General features: G+C 43.6%; 1 protein-coding gene across 5 annotated transcripts in view; it reads left to right on the top strand.

Annotated features, from left to right (window-relative positions):
• Positions 1–7,280: 7,280 nt before the first annotated feature.
• The window catches only part of MTR (5-methyltetrahydrofolate-homocysteine methyltransferase), a 105,230-nt gene continuing 96,137 nt past the window's right edge, over positions 7,281–16,373 (top strand). For 2 of the 5 annotated variants that reach the window (XM_032883100.1, XM_032883097.1), the window contains exons 1-3: positions 7,281–7,740; positions 10,892–11,106; positions 15,514–15,603. In XM_032883100.1, coding sequence (XP_032738991.1) covers positions 7,707–7,740; positions 10,892–11,106; positions 15,514–15,603 — 339 coding nt within the window. In that variant the 5' untranslated portion in view covers positions 7,281–7,706. Of the gene's footprint in view, positions 7,741–10,891; positions 11,107–11,220; positions 11,270–15,513; positions 15,604–16,373 lie in introns of those variants that run through there. The other 3 variants (XM_032883098.1, XM_032883101.1, XM_032883099.1) reach the window with 3 other exon arrangements.

The raw sequence follows: 16,373 nt of genomic DNA, 5'->3' as shown, positions 1-16,373 counted from the left end.
GCAGTAGAAAGACATGTTACATATGGCAGAGCTTAGAACATCTCTGTGCCCTTTTTGGATTACTTGTGACCAAGGAATACCCTTTTCTTTTCTTTTTTTTTTTTTTAAGATTTTATTTATTTATTTCACAGACAGATCACAAGTAGGCAGAGGGGCTGGCAGAGGGGAGGAAGCAGGCTGCCTGCAGAGCAGAGAGCCAGATGCGAGGCTCGATCCCAGGACCCTGGGACCATGACCTGAGCTGAAGGCAGAGGCTTAACTCACTGAGCCACCCAGGCGCCCCGGAATACCCTTTTCTAAAGAAGCTGTCTTGGGCTTCTTTTCTAAGAAACCTATCCCATTCAGGAAGGCTCTACTCTCATAACCGTCCAAACGCCTCACCATCCAATGCCATCACATCAGGCATTAGTTCTTTGTATTTCGAATGAACGTCTTCCTTTCCTCTAGTCAGTAGCTTTTCATTTGTATTTCCCTTATTCCATTTCCACTTTGTCTTACTCATTTGTATTCTGTCTTCAGCTATACTACAGGATCTTTGAGGTAGAAATCCCATTTTGAAGCTTTTATTTATTGATTTGAGGGAAAGAGAGAGAGAGAAAGTGATGGCAGAGGGAAAGGAAAAAGCAGACTCTCCACTGAGCAGTGAGACTGACACAGGACTCGATCCCAAGACCCGGAATCATGACCTGAGCTGAAGGCAGACACTCAATCAGCTGAGCCACCCAGGCACCCCTAGAAATCCCATTTCGAACATCTCTGTACTCCCCCCAAAACGCCTGACATAGTACTTATCTACTTCCAGCACTTAATTAGTACCTGTTTTATTGACTTTTCTAAGGCTCTGCTGTCAATATTAATTATACATTTTGATATTCTGAATAATGCCATAGGTTTCAATTTCTTTCAAACTAAATTAGCTCCCAGGGAAAAACGTTCCATGATTTAACACACTCCAGAATTAACCCTGCAATATAAACTAAGAGTGTTTGACACATAGAATGAATAAGTGATTGTCGATTAAATATTTACTTGAAGAAAAACATAGCTTACATAATGCTTAAAGGCCATATTTCATTTTTGAGAGGTACCCAAATTAGTGGTTCTTTTTTTTTTAATTTTATTTTTTATAAACATATATTTTTTTTCCCCCAGGGGTACAGGTCTGTGAATCTCCAGGTTTACACACTTCACAGCACTCACCATAGCACATACCCTACCCAATGTCCATAACCCCACCCCCCCCTCCCAACCCCCCTCCCCCCAGCAACCCTCAGTTTGTTTTGTGAGATTAAGAGTCACTTATGGTTTGTCTCCCTCCCAATCCCAACTTGTTTCATTTACTCTTCTACTACCCCATTAACCCCCCATGTCAAATTAGTGGTTCTTATAAGGACTTTTATATCAAGGTCCTTAATACCAACTGATCATCCAAGTGGAAAGCTACCCCAAATATTATTAGAAGTACATGGTATTTACACATGGGGTAGTCTCAGTCATGTACCAGGTACTCTGTTGTTCTGCTTTCAATGGAGAGACCTATCCCAGCATGATTGTCTGCCGGCAGAGAAGGACTAGTTGTTCACCCAGGGAATCCTTGGATGACTGAAGTTTAGTGTGGTTGAACCATGACAGCCCGAGGTATGCTCTCTAGGATGCACTCACGGCACCAGAAACGAGGGCAAAGAGCCCACTAGCAAGGCGGACATTCCTGAGTCCCTTCTCCGTGCCTCCATTTCTCACTCTTACTCAGCCACCCACCCTCCACTCCCCCACCCCCCGACCCCCCGTTTTCTGAGGAACACGGTGTTTCTTTACCAGGATTAATACCTTTCATTAAGTTAGACTCAGCTTCATCCGGGGATTCTTTTGCTTTATTTAATGTTAACCCTGTGAGATTTATCTTACCATTGGAAAATAAAAGAATACTATCTCCAACTTCAGAGAATGATTAAAGCTTTTAAGCGATATCCTGGTAAAAATAAAAACAAGCACACAACATCCTCTCTGTGCCTTTTACAGAGTCTGCTGTGAAATTTGAGCTAGCAGTGTTCAATTGATTAAGCTCTGAAAAATGGCGACTGCCATGTTTCTCCAGTAACTGGAGAAACCCAGGTGCACCCCCCAGTAAATTATTCTTGCGAACATTTATTCACTTGCCACTGTGTGTCCAGGTACTAGATGTTGCTGTAGATGTAGTTAGGACTGAGCCAGAAAAAGTCTGTACTTAAATAAGACTTTCTTGGGGCGCCTGGGTGGCTCAGCGGGTTAAGCGTCTGCCTTCAGCTCAGTTCATGATCCCAGGGTCCCAGGATTGAGTCCCCCACTAAGGCTCCCAGCTCAGCAGGTAGCCTGCTTTCCTCTCTTCTTTGAACCCTCTCCCCTACTTGTGCTCTCTGTCTCTCAAACAGATAAAATCTTAAAAAAAAAAAAAAGACTTCCTTAAACTGAATTAAAGGCTTAAGTACACAAGGCAAAAGGGCAGACAGGGTAGAGGGCAAGGTGCCTGACCTACCAGAGCTCTGGAAGTTCATATACTAACACGCTGGGGATGGTGTCTGTGATCTTCCTTTGAACTTTAAATTTTTATCTGGCCCCCCAAAGCCACGTATGAGTATCTCCCATTGAAAATATAGCATACTTAAAATTTCAGCATTTTGGGAATAAGGATGACATTTATTTAACTACTAAGAAAGCAGTAACATTTTTATAAACATATGTTACGATGAGAGCAGGGGCATCTGAGTTACAGCTGACATTACAAGCAGTTTGGGACTTCCAGTTTTCTGGGGAGAGGGCTGCCCACAGGGAAGCGTTGGTTTAGTGACAAAGAGCGCAAACAGGGGCACCTGGGTGGCTCAGTGGGTTAGGCCTGTGCCTTTGGCTAAGGTCATGATCTCCAGGTCCTGGGATCGAGCCCCACATCGGGCTCTCTGCTCGGCGGGGAGCCTGCTTCCCACCCCCCCCGCACCTGCCTCTCTGCCTGCCTGTGATCTCTCTCTTTCTCTGTCAAATAAATAAAATCTTTTTTTTTTTAAAGAGTACAAACACTAAAACCAGTTTTTCCAGGTATGAGGACCAGTTTTGCTACCTTGGGCAAGTTGTTTTAAGTTCTCTCTCTTCTTTTTCTTTTCTTTTAGGTTAATCAGTAAAGCCAGGCAGGTGGAGAAGGAACAAAGACATCTGTAACTGACTGTGATCAGTTATGACCAGCCACATTCTCCTTTTTTTTTTTTTTTCATTGTGAGACAAGGGTAATAAGAGCACCTAGCTTACAGATATCCTCCTCCATGGGCCTAACCTTGCTTTGTAATGATATATGTGATTATCATTTTTCCTACGCTCTAGGCTACATGACCTGAGTCTGTCCCATTATTTTAGCTCCAGTGCCTGGTCAGTGTCGACAAATATTTGTTAAACAAATGAATAATAATGCCAACAAGTTATAGGATTTCAACAATTGGATCTTTTTAAAAAAATTCATATATATATATCTATATTTATTTATTTATTTATTTGAGAGAGAGAGCATGAGCAAGGGGAGGGGCTTAGGGAGAGGGAGAAACTGACTCCCTGTTAAGCAGGGAGCCTGATGCGGGGCTCGATCCCAGGACCCTGAGATCATGACCTGAACCAAAGGCAGATGCTCAACCCACTGAGCCACCCAGACACCCCAGGTTTTTGGTTTTTAAAATTTGCTTTGGTTTGGATTTTGGTTTTGTGTTTTGGGGGGATGATTGGTTTGGTTTGGTTTGGCTTGGTTTTGTCTAGGAGTACAAACATTTTTGCTTAATAGACAGGAATGTGGGATTTAATCAGTTTAAGATGATGAACTGAGAGCTAAACTTTTAGCTAACTGCTAAACTTTTACTTTTATAAATGCAATATAAGGAGGCAAAGTGACCTGACAAACCCTTTTTAAAGTCTTTTCTTTGAAGTCTGGAAATTTATAGAATAGACCTGGAGGGAAATCAGAAATAATTTTTAAATTGAAAAGAGTTCATTGAGAACAAATTCTTTTCTCATAACTACAAAAAGAAATTGGTTAGGGTTTAGTGCTTAAAAAGTTCAGCAATTATAGCCAAGTTAATATTTTGTTTTTGTTTTCCTTTAAAGGGCAAATTTTAAAATAGAGGTGACTTAAAACATTATTTTCTGGCCCTGCCTGGGAAGCAGGGAGGCAAGTTTCAATTAAGATAGTCAAGTTGAAACCTAGAATTTCTGTGGTATTTGGGACATGATTCAGAGTTATTAAAAGATAAGAGTTATGATGTACTGGCATTTAAAGATCCAGCTGGGGGCGCCTAGATGGCTCAGTCATCTCAGGTCATAATCCCAGGGTCCTTGGATCGAGTCCTATGTTGGGCTCCCGGCTCAGAGGGCAGCCTACTTCTCCCTCTCTCTCTGGCCCTCCTACCCGCTCATGCTTGCTCATTCTCTCTCTCTCAAATAAACAAATAAAATCTTAAAAAAAAAAAAAAAAGAACGCTTTTGGAGTCAGTGGAGCAGACGGCACAGATTGAACTTGACTTGCCCAGGAAACAAAGTCCTAAAGAGAGAGATGGTAATTCTCTCCATGCAGGAGAAAAGGGGGAGCAAGGCCTCTCCAGGGCTATTGGTGACAATAAAATAACCTCCTTTTTTCTTTGTATTCTTTTACTACCTTGTACTTGGCAACAAGATTGTGTATCACAGACGCAGTAAATTCAGCTCAATTACTACAATCCATGTGGGTTATCAAAGTGCTTGTTGATCTATGTGACTCTAGGGGTGGGTCATAACCTTGAGATTATGAAGGGAATTGAGGGAAGAAGGAAAAGTCAGGGATCTTCTGGGGAAAGCTAATGGTCACCTCCACACCCCCCAGGGGTAGCAATCCCTTGTTTGAGAACTGGCTCTCAGTTGACATTCTTAGGACTCTGACTAGCAGGACACCAAAACAACCCAATGGGCTTGGCACACACAATCAAACCGTAGAATAATGTTTTTTTTTTTTTAAAGATTTTATTTATTTACTTGAGACAGAGAGGGAGAGAGAGTGAGGGCGCACAAGCAGGGAGGAGGGTCAGAAGGAGATGGAGAAGCAGGCTCCCCACTGAGCAGGAAGCCCGATGATGCAGGGCTCGATCCCAGGATCCTGAGATCATGATCCGAGCCAAAGGCAGACGCTTAACCGACTGAGCCAGCCAAGACCCATAGAATACTGTATAAAGCTGAAATACAGTTTATTTACTGGCATACAGTAAGAGTTGGGTATTTATGTCCACTGTATTAGTTTCCTAGGCCTAGTGTAATAAAGTATCACAAGATGGGTGGTCTAAAACATCAGAAAGGTACTGTGTCACAGTCTTGGAAACTGCTAGTCCAAAACCAACGTGTCAGCAGGTCCATGCGGGACTCTGCTTCTGTTTCATGTGGCTGTTTTATCCTTGTGTATCTCTGTCCTCTTCCAGTAAGGACACCGCTCATGTTGGACTAAGAGTCCATTCTCCTTGGACCTTATCTTAACTAGTTACCTGTGCACCAACTCTACTTCCGAGGACGTTCCGTTCTGAAGTGCTAGGGTTTAGGACTGTTGTGGGCCACATTTCAACCCATAACGGTATTCTTGGAACTCTTCTTTAAGTTGTGTGAGTTTTTGTACTAGGAATTCACTGACCTTTTAGTCTTATTTGTTACTCTTTTAAGACTAAGGAAACACCGGGTCTGGTCATTTTTAGCTGACAAAGCAAATATTTGATAATTTATTAAACACAGAGGCTGATCTACAATTCCTGCAATTTCTGCTAAGATAGAGGATACTAAGTAACTAGGCACCCAGAAGATTTTTTTTTCAAGGAACACCTCAAAAAAATGTGAGATTGGTGATAATTTAAAACTTTACAATCTAGGGGTGCCTGGGTGGCTCAGTTGGTTAAGGATCTGCCTTCAGGCTCAGGTCATAATCCCAGGGTTTTGGGATCGAACCCCATGTCCGGCTCCCTGCTCATCTGGGAGTCTGCTTCTCTATCTCCCTCTGCCCGCTTCTCTGCCTACTTGTGCTCTTGCTCTCTCTCTCTCTGTGTCAAATAAAAATCTAACAAAACAAAACAGAAACCTTGCAATCTGAGCAAGATCTTCAGCTCTTCAGGGCCATCCTCTCCCTCCTACACTCTTCTTTGTTCCATTCTCCCCCAATTGAGTTTTTTCATCTCCAAGTATGACCATTTTTGGTAAAGATGCGATACTCATGATTATCATAATTTTTTAGACATAAAAAATTGAGGTATAATTACATAATAAAATGAGAATGGCATACAAATGTGTATTTTAAAATAAAAAGATTAATAAACTTCATAATTTGGTCTCAACTTTATTTTCCTAGATTCATTTGCTTTCCTCCTGTCTACCATGCTCACCCTTACAGAGCTTTTCTTTATTTTCAAAGTCTCTCTAGTGCTGTGTTCTACTCAGGAAGTCTCTCCCCACTGGAGAGCTCCTACGTCCAAGTCCCAGTTACTTCCTGGAAGCTTTCCTCCAACATCCTTGGAGCAACGCAGCTCTTTTGGCACAGTGTATGTGGTTCTCATTTTTCCCTGTTCAATTATTAGTTTTAGCTAGTTGTGAGTTCTTTCTTCAAGACAGAGGCGGGGGTGTGACGTAGCTTGTCTTTCCTTGCATTGAGAGTGTTTAGCCCAACGCATGATACATAGTTAAGTGTTCAATAAATTATACTGCAATTAGTTGACAGTTAACACGCAAGTATGTACTTCAGAGTTTTCACAGCGCGTTGGCACGATCTCATTTTCCCCCTACAACAGGCTTATAAAGCAGCAATTACTACCACCCTATCATTTTCTGTTTGTGGAGCCGAGAGACTCAGAGGTTATTCATCTTGCCCAGAGCCAGTAAGTAGCAAAACGTGGCTAGAACTTGGTCCCCCGACTCCAAATTCCCCGCTCTTGACACCGCCACAGGTTGAAGCTAGCGCCGACTCCGCGCTACGACTTAAACTTGAGAGACCTCGCCGGCCGCATTTCCGGATATCGGGCTTGGAGATGCGCCCAGACCCCGCAGGGCTTAACAGTTTGGGGCTCCGGCAACATTGACTGCATGGGACCTTGGACTACAACTCCCAGAGAGCCCTGGGGCAAACCCTCAGGTGACTGGTTGAAATGGATCCGCCAATACAGCGCGACGTGCTCGTACAGACCAATCATAGGTCGGAAGGGGCAGGACCTCCCACGCAGAGGCTAGATTGAGCGGAGACGCTAGCAACGTTGTCAGCTGTCCCAAAACCCAAGGAGCTTGAGATCCTCGGTCCCGCGCCTCGAGCGCCACGGCGTCCTCCTTTTCGGGTCCAGTCCACGCCTTTCCCGCGACCCGCGTAGGGTCGCGCGTGTGTGGCCGCCAGCTCTGCGCCGAGGACAGGCCGGGTGACCGGGAAGAAAGCACGTGCTGGAGCGTTGTAGCGGCCGAGGGCGCGTCTGTTATCGCCACGCCGCGCCCAGGTCTTGCGGAAGGTCCCCCGCGCGGCGTGTGGTGCGCGGAAGGCCCCGGGCGTCGCGGGACCCGGGCCGCGGGCTTCGGGCTCCTTGGTGCCTCCTGTGACCTCGGCCCCTGAGGTCGGCTCCCAGGCGCTGGCTGGCGTTGCTCTTGGCCGTGTTCTCCTGTGCAGAGTGCGACTCCCCGGCTTCGCCCTTGGCCTGCGGAGGAGGAGACTCGGCTGCATGTCGCCCGCGCTGCCAGAGCTGAAGCCTTCCGGTAACGCTGCCTCCAGCTCTCCGCGGTTGGGTTGTGTACTGAGTCCTGTTATGGGCTCCTAATCCCTGGGGTAATTCTCCTCGCCTCCTGGAGGCGCGCCGCCAGTTTTCCCCGCGGGCGGGAGGGCGGCAGCTTTGAGCTGGCGGAGGTTCCACGTGCTTCTGCTGGGTTCCTTCCGCACCTTCACCTCTTCCTCCCCAGGCAAGCGGATTCTCCGCAGCTATGAGGCGTCCTCTCTCTGCGCGCGCCCGAGACACCTCTTAATGTCAAAGTAACTTCGTTGTTGGGTACAACTTATTTCAGCGGGGCGCAGTGGAAATTTTTGCCAGAGTTAACGTTTTCAGTTCAATAAATATTTATTGAGCACCTGCTGTGCTCATCCAAAGAAAGTTTCTGTGTTGCAAGGCGGATAAGGAAACCCAGAGAACGATAAAACTTAAGGAAACGTTTCTTTTACCACATCAGGGTTAGAGCAGTCGTTCTGCACACTCCAGATTGCATAGAATCACTTTGTAAAATGAGCAGATAGTAGGTCGTGATGGGGAGTAGTAATCTCAAGCGATTCTAATGATGGCTCTGAGATTAATGTTGAGAAAAAACTAGGTTAGCTCAAGAACTGACAATAGTTTCAGCTTTATAATGAGATCGGTCTCTAAGGTCATCCTTGATTAAAATTTTTGGTCAAACATACCCATAAAAACACGGGAGGTATGAGGTAGGAAATGTAGAAAGAAGAGAACCAGTCCTAAGGATGGAGCAGTACCTGGGTGTGGGGAAATGAGGGTGTTTAGCATGGCAGGGGCTGAATACTGAATTCATAACTCAGAAGGAAATTTATCAGAGGTGAGCTGGTGACCCTGTTGATTCTAGGGTTCTGATATGGGACTGGTAAAATTGTTCTTGAAACCAGTGGAAATGTGACTGGGAAACATTTTATCACTGTTGGTATAAAAGAAGAGGTAGAGAGGCAGATCATACCGTTCTTTGAATAATATCTCTGCCTCATGACTGCTTGCTTTTCTATTTAATTAAGAAAGGAAATAACGTTATTTCACCTTCATCTAAATATATCAACAGCAGAATGCGTCAGCTAAATGGGGGCAATGCAGAGCTATATATTTTTGTTTCCACTGTGAGAGTTGTTGGGTAGAATCTGCCCTGTTAAGAACGTGGTTAGTCAGGAGTAAACTCTACAGAATGTTCTGTATGCAATGAACCGAATATAGATAAATAGGCTGTTTTGGTTATCATTGTTCTTCATGGAAGATCTCTGTGACTGCTCACCTTACCAAGGGAAAAAAGAAGAATTGTTAAGGTGACTTACTCTTAGGAGAAGCTTCTGGAGGGGCAACGGTGATTAGAAGCCAGTGAAAGATAACCCCCTGTTGGAAAAGCTTGGGGAATACATCAGGATAAGAACAATGAACATTAAACGAACAAATCTGGGAGGAGGACCTCTAAAAGGGAAATCTTATCCCCTACAGGATAAATAAGCATGTGGATGATGTAGAAGGGAATTTTTAAGGGCCTCAGTTGGGGGGAGTTTTGTCTTCAATGCATGCAATTCCCATTTTATTATTTCCCCTTTTATCTCATTTTCTGTTCACAGTTCTCATGGTCTCACAGGTGGCCTGGTTCCCATATCGCCATGTATTTGTATGTGTCCTTGTACTCTAGTGTGTGTATGTACTTTTAATTTATGTAAGTAGTATCTCGGTAGTAGATGATTGCTGACCCTTTCACGTAGTATCCCACCATTATCATATAGCAGTGCAGTGTTCCCCACGAATGTCTACCACATTTTACTTGGACATTTCCCAACGTTGTCTCCAACGTGCCACTCCTACAAACATGCCCTTCTGTGTTCCTGGTGGATCAACCTGAGATTTTGTTTGGGAAATACACCCGGGATTGAGGTTGCTGTGTTTTCTGCATGCTTACTTTTTACCAAGTTCTGCTAGGCTGCTCTCCAGAATGGCTCTGTCCAGCAGGCATACTGGAGGGTGCAGATTTCTTTGGCATTATCCCGTTTTTTAATTATTGTCCATCTGTTGGTTACAAATGGGTATCATCTTATTTTAATTCACATCCAGTCGCTAATGAGCTTGAGCATCTCTTTATATAGTTGCTGAGTATTATTTTCTTCTTCCTTGACTTGATTATTTGTATCTTTGTAGGACTTCCTTGTACATTATAGGTGTTAGTCCCTTTCAGTTTGAGACATTGCAGAATCTTCCTCCAATCCATAATCTGTTTGTTAATTTTGTCTATGGTAACTTTCATTTCATAGGAATCCTTAGTTTTTATGGAATCACATTTATATATATATATTTTTTTAATATTACAAGTTAGGCTTTTTGAATCTTAGGTCTTTTCCTATTCCAAGCAATGGAGATACTCTGTATTTTATTTTTCCTTTTTTATGGGAATATAGTTTTATGGTATATTTTGATATTTAGTGGGCCAAAGTTAATTTAGCATTTTCTGGGACTTCAGTCTTCCACACAGAGTATAGAATATGTTTGTTAAATTTCTAATAAAAAATCAGATGTTTTATTTAGAGCCTCTAAAAAAAGCTTTGATCTCTTGCATATATGATGACTCCTTTCACAAGATCTCAAAATTTGTATATGTGGGAGCTAGGTAGGTTGTTTTACAGTAACAACTGTATTAAAGACTGAAAATAGTTTCTATTTCTGGACTGAAAAGTGAATACAGTAGAGACCTTCTGGAAAAAATGCTTGGACTTTTTATGAAAATGGGAGGAGGAATGGAGGCATGTTCCACTATCAGAGCTGTAGAGGATACAGAAGTGCTCTTTCTTAAGGTCAGAGAGAGGGAAAAGCTTGAGCCAAGCTATAAGAGGATTATGAGGTGGAGGGTAGGGTGAATTTTGGAGCTCTGGGTAGAAGACTTCTTCTGACAGGGGTTAGTAGAAGTAGAATTTCCTACAGAAGGAGAAGGATTTGGAGCTAAAAGAGAGCAGGTTTGGGATGGCATACGTGGGCTGTGGTGAGGGTAGCCAAGAAAAGCCGAACCAAGGAGGGGGCTCTAGTCAGTGTCATTGAGGCTTTTAGTAGTTCTTAGAAACCTTCCGCACGCATCTTTTCCCCCTGGATTTTGAAAGTCGGATTTTTCACTTTCTTTAAAGCAGGTGTGAAGAAAAGCCTGCAGGATGAGATTGAAGCCATTCTTCGGGAGAGGATCATGGTGCTGGATGGAGGGATGGGGACCATGATCCAGCGGCATAAGCTAAGTGAAGAAGACTTCCGAGGTCAAGAATTTCAAGATCATGTCAGGCCCCTAAAAGGCAACAATGACATTTTAAGTATAACTCAACCCAACGTCATTTACCAGATCCATAAGGTACAGTACCGCCATGCCTCCTGTTCTCATGCTGTTATTCTGTAAGCCTCTTTGCATATCGAGGGCTCTGGAGGTTACAGAAGAAAGAGGTGTTTCGTTCACAAAGAAGGCTGTGGGCACTGAAGAAAGGCCTCACACTGCGATGAGCATTCAGGATAAGGAGGTGAGAAAGGTAGTTTTCCTGCCTTTGAGGCAGTTAAATGAAAGACCATAGAAATCCTGGACAAATTGGGCTTTTCACATACACTGCTTTACCTGAGTCACCACAGCAGCCCCGATAAAGTAAAACCAAAAAGGTGGTCGTTATTCTTATTTTGTGGATTTGGAAGTTGTGGCTCACAGAGGGTAAAGAACTTGTCTGACGTTTGGGAGCTTCCTGACGTGAAATCCCATGCTCTTTCATTCCATTTTCCTGTCTCCAATAAAAATGGTTAGCCAGCATGAATCAGGAAAAAATAACTGGGGGCAGTAGATTTTTAAAATTTAGAAAGAAACACAGAATGAAATTGTTTGGTAGGTCATCGCCAGAATTTCATAAAATTACAACCAGAAGAGCTACTGAGGTGATCGAATCTATTTTCTTGGTCTGGATTCAACTGGAAGGATAAAACATATTTACTAGTGAAGTGAGAAAGTTTTATTTTCTAGAGAAGGGCATTGTTATAGATGTTTCAGTCTCTTAAGGGAAAAAAAAATTCATCTAAACAAATCACTTTGTGATTAACGGATCCATCGAGAATGGAAGGGATCATTCTGTTGTGTGGTCAAGACTTTGTTCTAGGTTAATTGCAGAATGGCGTTCATGTGAAGGAAAGCTAAGAATGCCTTTCCTTTGCTCATTATGGGAATTCCAGGTACCAGAAGATTTAAAATTGATCCTTAAAAAGGTATGGTTCTGTAAGAAGAATGGTAACTAAATTTTTCTGCGAGGCCTTGAGAGTAGTAAATCCTATTATAAAATCTAGTCTGTTGTAGATTGGGAATATCATCATTGATATGAATGGCCTGGTATGGTTACAAATACACTTTTTAAAAATTTTATTTATTTATTTATTTGAGACAGCATAAACGGGAAGCAGCAGGCAGAGGGAGAGGGAGAAGTAGGCTCCTCGCTGATCAAGGAGCCTGATGCTGGGCTCTATCCTAGGACACAGCAATCATGACCTGAGTGGAAGGCAGTTGCTTACTTGACTGAGCCACCTAGGTGCCCCACAAATAAACTTCTTACAATGGAGCTGTTGAAATCACATGAACTGTTGTACCCTTAGCTTCATCATTTTGTTCCTGTGGATTACCACTAGATTATAAGCTTCTGCAGGGCAAGAATTTATGCCTCTTTTTTCACTACTGAAGCCCTACTGCCTAGAACGTTATCTCCCACATAGGAAGTGCTCAATAAATATTTGTTAGAGGAAAGATTGCTTGCCCTGTGTATTAGGTAGGCATCTAGATGGAAGACCGAGGTTCCCACGATAGGTCTGTGGAGTGAAAATGGCTGTAAGTACAACAAAGTGTGCCGGGGTGTCCCGTTTATGGGGGCGCATTTACTAGCCAGACATGTGGAGAGCGTGTTGTATTCATGGATGAAGAAGGGAAACAGACCAGGTTTTTTTCACATGTGGTTATTTCTGGTCGAGCCAGTGACCATAGATCAGATCCTCTGATGTATAATTTTAACAGAATGTCCAAGTTATATTTGTAATATAGGTGCCTGGCAGTAAGCTGCTTTGGGTCGTAGCGTGAATGCCTGACATTGAGCTTTTGGTTGCCAAGATCTGCATTTCAGGAGACATCTGTCTCTAATTAAACATGGTGCTGCTACTCGCTGAACAACTTGATACCTGATGGCCCTCACTCATGAGTTCTGCTCTTGGGGAGCCCTGGATGAGCCCGACAACTGCCTGGCCCCATTTTTCCCTTTCTACACCCTGGTTCCCACTCTTATGTTTTAAATTTGGCAGTAAAGAGTGAAACTGTGAAACCCTAGGTGCCCCATCCTTGTTCCCCCAGAAAGGCAGAACCCTATGTCTGTGCTCACTCCCGTGCCCATCTGCCCCCCCGCCCCTTGAAGTGTGGCTCTGGGCATGCCTGTACCCTCCAGGACTTGTGAGTAATACACTGTTTTCTCCCCGAAGTTCCCTATGGTTATAGCTGAGATGCCACGAGGGCTGGTGTCCTCACATCTTGGGCTCTGCTGGGGAAACGTTTGTGGGAGCTTGCCGCCAGGATATGGGTGAGCGCCGCAGGCAGTCCTTGCCCACAGCATTGCCCCACGAAACACAATTCAGAACCTCTGTTAGCCTCTAAAAATGCTGTTCTTCCTGGCCTCCTTTCCTCCTGACAGCTTGCTCTGTGAGGAGTGGAGAAATTCAGTAGCTTGACTCAGGTCATAACGTTTTTGTTTTTTATTTTTTTAAAGATTTTGTTTATTTATTTCACAGAGATCACAAGTAGGCAGAGAGGGGGAAACAGGCTGCCCGTGAGCAGAGAGCCTGATGTGGGGCTTGATTCCAGGACCCTGAGATCATGACCCGAGCCTAGGGCAGAGGCCTAACCCACTGAGACACCCAGGTGCCCCAGATCACATGTTTTTTAAATTGGCAGGAATAGGATTGGAATCGAGGGACGTCCTGCCTGGAGTCCAGGAGTGGGATATTGAGCTAGGAGAAGAGGCATAGGGAGAGGGTGAAGAGCTATAAGAAACACCTTCTAAACTGTATATTATGGAAATTTTCAAATCTACACCAAATTGGAGAGAACTGTGAACTGAGAAATTTTTTTGCTAACTGTAAAGACAATACATGTTTATTGTTTAAAAAAAAAAGATAGTATAGAAAACCATAAAGGAGAAAATCAAAACCAGGAGATATCAATACCAAGACTAACTATTAATCACATATTTTAAGTTATATTTTAATCTAGTTTTTATAGTGGGATCTTAAAAATTAAATTTTAATTATATTCGTACTGTTGTATGATTTGCATTTTTATCTGTATACAGGAGTATTGAATATTCTCAAACAAGGTTTAATAACTTCATGATATAACCTACATATGTATTATTAATTACTTAACTAGTTTACTTATTCCTAGGCATTAATGTTGTTTCCAGTTTTTCTTGCTCTTTTTTGAAAAATTTAATTTGCTCTCATAAGACCAAACCCATAGATTGAGAATAAATTCACTTTTTTTTTTTAAAGACTTTATTTATTTGACAGAGAGAGAGATCACAAGTAGGCAGAGCAGCAGGCAGAGAGAGGAGAAGCTGAGCTTCTCTCCCTGCTGAGCAGGGAGCCCAATGTGGGGCTCTATCCCAGGATCCTGAGATCATGACCTGAGCTGAGGGCAGAAGCTTAACCCACTGAGCCATCCGGGTGCCCCGAGAATAAATTCATTTTTGACCACTATTCCAAATTTCTTTTTTTTTTCTCCTGAGATAACCACTTACTCCTATATGTCTTTCCACATCAATTTGTTAGGCATTTATGTATATATGTGCGAAAACGCATACTGTTGTGTGCATGTATGCTTTAAACTTAATGTGTCCTGTTTTACATATCGGTCAGTTTTGCTTTCTACTCAGGCCTATTTTTGGAGATCTTTCCATGTCAATATCCGTAGATATACATGGTGTTTTTAGCCGCCACAAAGCATGTTATAAAATGGATACATTCTAGCTTATTTGTTTTTTTTCCAACTGGTGGATATTTCGGATGTTTGTGACTTACTATAAGTGAGAAATTCACTTCCCAGCTCCTTGTCAAGAGTGTGTATCAGTTAGGGAGGGGGTGGGTTTGCTTACTGTTGGGAAAAATCAGGGGAGTTGAGAGATTCCAGAGTGTTCCTCAGATTGAGGATGAAGAAGTGTCGTCCCCAAAGCGTGAAGTGGGGAAAGCGGGTTTTGAACCAGGAGGACAGCAAGGCGCCGAGAGCCTCCGGGTCCTAGAAGGAGTGCCCGTCTGGCTCAGAGGGACCTGCAGAGAGGGACTGAAACAATCATGGGCAGAGCTGGGCTCTCAGAGATCGAGCCGTCACCGGTGGGAATCGAACTGTGCTGAGGCTGGAGAGGGCTGTCCTGGGCCAGAACTCGTGTCATCACACAGCCACCCCGTGGAGTTGCGTTCTGGTACTTTCCATGAGGCAACGAAAACTTGGGGTTTAAGGAACTTCATTCCGTTCACCCCGCTTAGCATGGGAACTGTGTCCGCATCGAGCTCTGCGCTTGTTTACACCACGTCCCTCTCTGTCGGGTCCTTGTATCTTTTTGCGTCTCTGGGCTCCGGGGCAGTGGCTCGCTTAGTGGGTGGTCACACGGTGTTTGGGTGGTGGTGGTGAGCAGAGGTGTTTATTGCGGGGGGACAGGGCCTCTGAAACCCCGAGCACTGACGTTGCTACCTCTTGTTGCAGGATTACTTGCTGGCTGGGGCAGATATCGTTGAAACAAACACTTTCAGCAGCACTAGCATTGCCCAAGCTGACTATGGCCTCGAACACTTGGTAAGAATGCCATTGTTCCTCGCAGCTAAGGTCTTCCTGGGCCCTTTCTGCCAAGACAGTTGCTAGTGAGAAAACCAGCCGAAGCTGCAGAGTGCAGCTGATGCCTCGCTGTCTGTTGCTTGTGGTCGGGCTGGGAAGACGCTTTGAATCTTTTCTGCTTTTAAACACAGCAGACTGTTCATTTCCTAACTGGTGTCTTTTATGGGCCAGTAATCAAGTAAAAATGATACCTATTATGCAGTGGTTGCTGATAAAGGCACAGTGATTGGCTGTGTGGGCACCCTTTTTCTGCCCTGCAAGGCAGATTCGGTTCTTTTTTTAAATCATGGCAAAAAGCACATGTAATGTAAAATTGACCATCTTAGCCATTTTTATGTACGGTTCAGTGGGATTAGATACATTCATCTTACTGGGCAACCATTGCCACCGTCCATCTCCAGAACTCTTGTCATCTTGTAGAACTGAAGGTCTGTACCCATTACATTCAGTAGTAACTCCCTGTTCTTCCCTAACCTCTCTGGACCCCGAAATCCACCACTGTACTTTCTTTCTCTACGAATTTGTCTCCTATAGCTACTCCATGTAAGTGGAATCATATAGCTTTTGTCCTTTTATGACTCTTAGCTTAAATGTTTTCAAGGTTCACTCATGTCGTAGCAAGTGTCAGAATTTCCTTTTTAAGGTTGAATAATGTTCCCCTGTATGTACGTATATGTGTGTGTGTATATGTGTATGTGTGTGTGTATATATATACACACACACATACACAT

The sequence above is a fragment of the Lontra canadensis genome, unplaced genomic scaffold (assembly GCF_010015895.1).
Source record: "Lontra canadensis isolate GAN:19392208 unplaced genomic scaffold, GSC_riverotter_1.0 scaffold85, whole genome shotgun sequence".
Taxonomy (NCBI): Eukaryota; Metazoa; Chordata; class Mammalia; order Carnivora; family Mustelidae; genus Lontra; species Lontra canadensis.
Note: the sequence above shows the minus strand (reverse complement) of the source record. Positions and strands in the feature narration are given on the sequence as shown.